The following is a 1,303-nucleotide window of genomic DNA, read 5'->3' on the forward strand; positions in this document are numbered from 1 at the left end:
TATGGTCTCGTTAATTGATTGAACTCTGTTGAGGATTGTCTGTAAGTTTGTGGGGTAAAAGTTTGCTGTAACTTAAATTCCCACTAATTTTGGGCTTGGTGTGACAGATGATGGGGGTGTAGTTGGGTGCCAATAGTTGTGAGTGCTGGGTGGTCGAGGTCCCACCCCCCAATAAATGGCTGTGCGTAAAGTTGAATGGCGGTGAGAATCACATCATGGAGGTGAGGTCACATGACTGGCAGTGATGTTCACGTGACTGGCGAGTGAAGTCACGTTGACTGGCGGGTAGATTACACATTCTGGAGGTGAGGCACGTGTGACTGGCGGGAAGTCACGTTGAACTGGCGGGTGAGGTCCACGTTGATGGGCGTTTTGTCTTTAGTGAAGTAATGTGACTGGCGGTGAGATCACCATTCATGGAGGTGGTGAGTCCGTTGATGGCGGTGAAGCGCTGTTGACGGCGGTGATATCACATTCCACTGGAGGTGGGTCAAAGGACTGGCAGTGAAGTAACGTGACGGCGGTGATGTCACGCTGCCTGGCGGTGACGTAATGTGACTGGCGGTGAGATCAATTCACGGAGGGGATGTTCACTTTGATGGCGGGTGAGTCACGTTGACTGGCGTTGATTGGAGTCAGCGGTGACTGGCGGTGAGGACATTCACGGAGGGAGGTACATTGACTGGAGGGATGTCAGTGGACTGGCGGTGACGTCAGCTTGCTGCGCGGTGAGATCACATTCACTGGAGGTGAGGGCACGTGACTGCGGTGAAGTCACGTTGCTGGCGGTGAGGTCACGTGATGGCGGTGAAGTTAATGTTGACTGGGGTGATGTGAGAATTCCCATTCACTGGAGGTGATGTCAAGGTGACTTTGACTGGCGGTGAAGTCACGTTGACTGGCGGTGAGGTCACGTTGACTGGTGGTGAGGTCACGTTGACTGGTGGTGAAGTAATGTTTACTGGCGGTGAGGTCAAGTTTACTGGCGGTGAGGTTGCGTTCACTGGAGGTGAGGTCACGTTGACTGGTGTTGAAGTCACGTTGACTGGTGGTGAGATCACGTTGACTGGCGGTGAGGTCACGTTAACTGGTGTTGAAGTTACGTTGACTGTTGTTGAAGTCACGTTGAATGGTGGGGCGGTTACGTTGACTGATGTTGATGTCGTGACTAATGTAGGTGCATCTGTTGTCCTTATTACTGTAAAAACAAAATTTTGTTCATTGTAGTATTTGCAGGAACTTTAAAATCAGTAACAAATGCAGTACTGTATGCAGTATTTAATGATAGTGACAAAACAAGATA

General features: G+C 50.3%; 1 protein-coding gene across 1 annotated transcript in view; it reads right to left on the minus strand.

The window, feature by feature from the left end:
* LOC116701642 (uncharacterized threonine-rich GPI-anchored glycoprotein PJ4664.02) overlaps positions 1-1,303 on the minus strand; it is a 17,926-nt gene that overhangs the window by 9,831 nt on the left and 6,792 nt on the right. The window contains exons 9-11 of the mRNA XM_032535462.1: positions 1,168-1,198; positions 868-957; positions 783-793 (exon numbers count right to left, since the gene is read on the minus strand). Coding sequence (XP_032391353.1) covers positions 783-793; positions 868-957; positions 1,168-1,198 — 132 coding nt within the window. The remainder of the gene's footprint in view (positions 1-782; positions 794-867; positions 958-1,167; positions 1,199-1,303) is intronic.

The sequence above is a fragment of the Etheostoma spectabile genome, chromosome 2, assembly GCF_008692095.1.
Source record: "Etheostoma spectabile isolate EspeVRDwgs_2016 chromosome 2, UIUC_Espe_1.0, whole genome shotgun sequence".
NCBI lineage: Eukaryota > Metazoa > Chordata > Actinopteri > Perciformes > Percidae > Etheostoma > Etheostoma spectabile.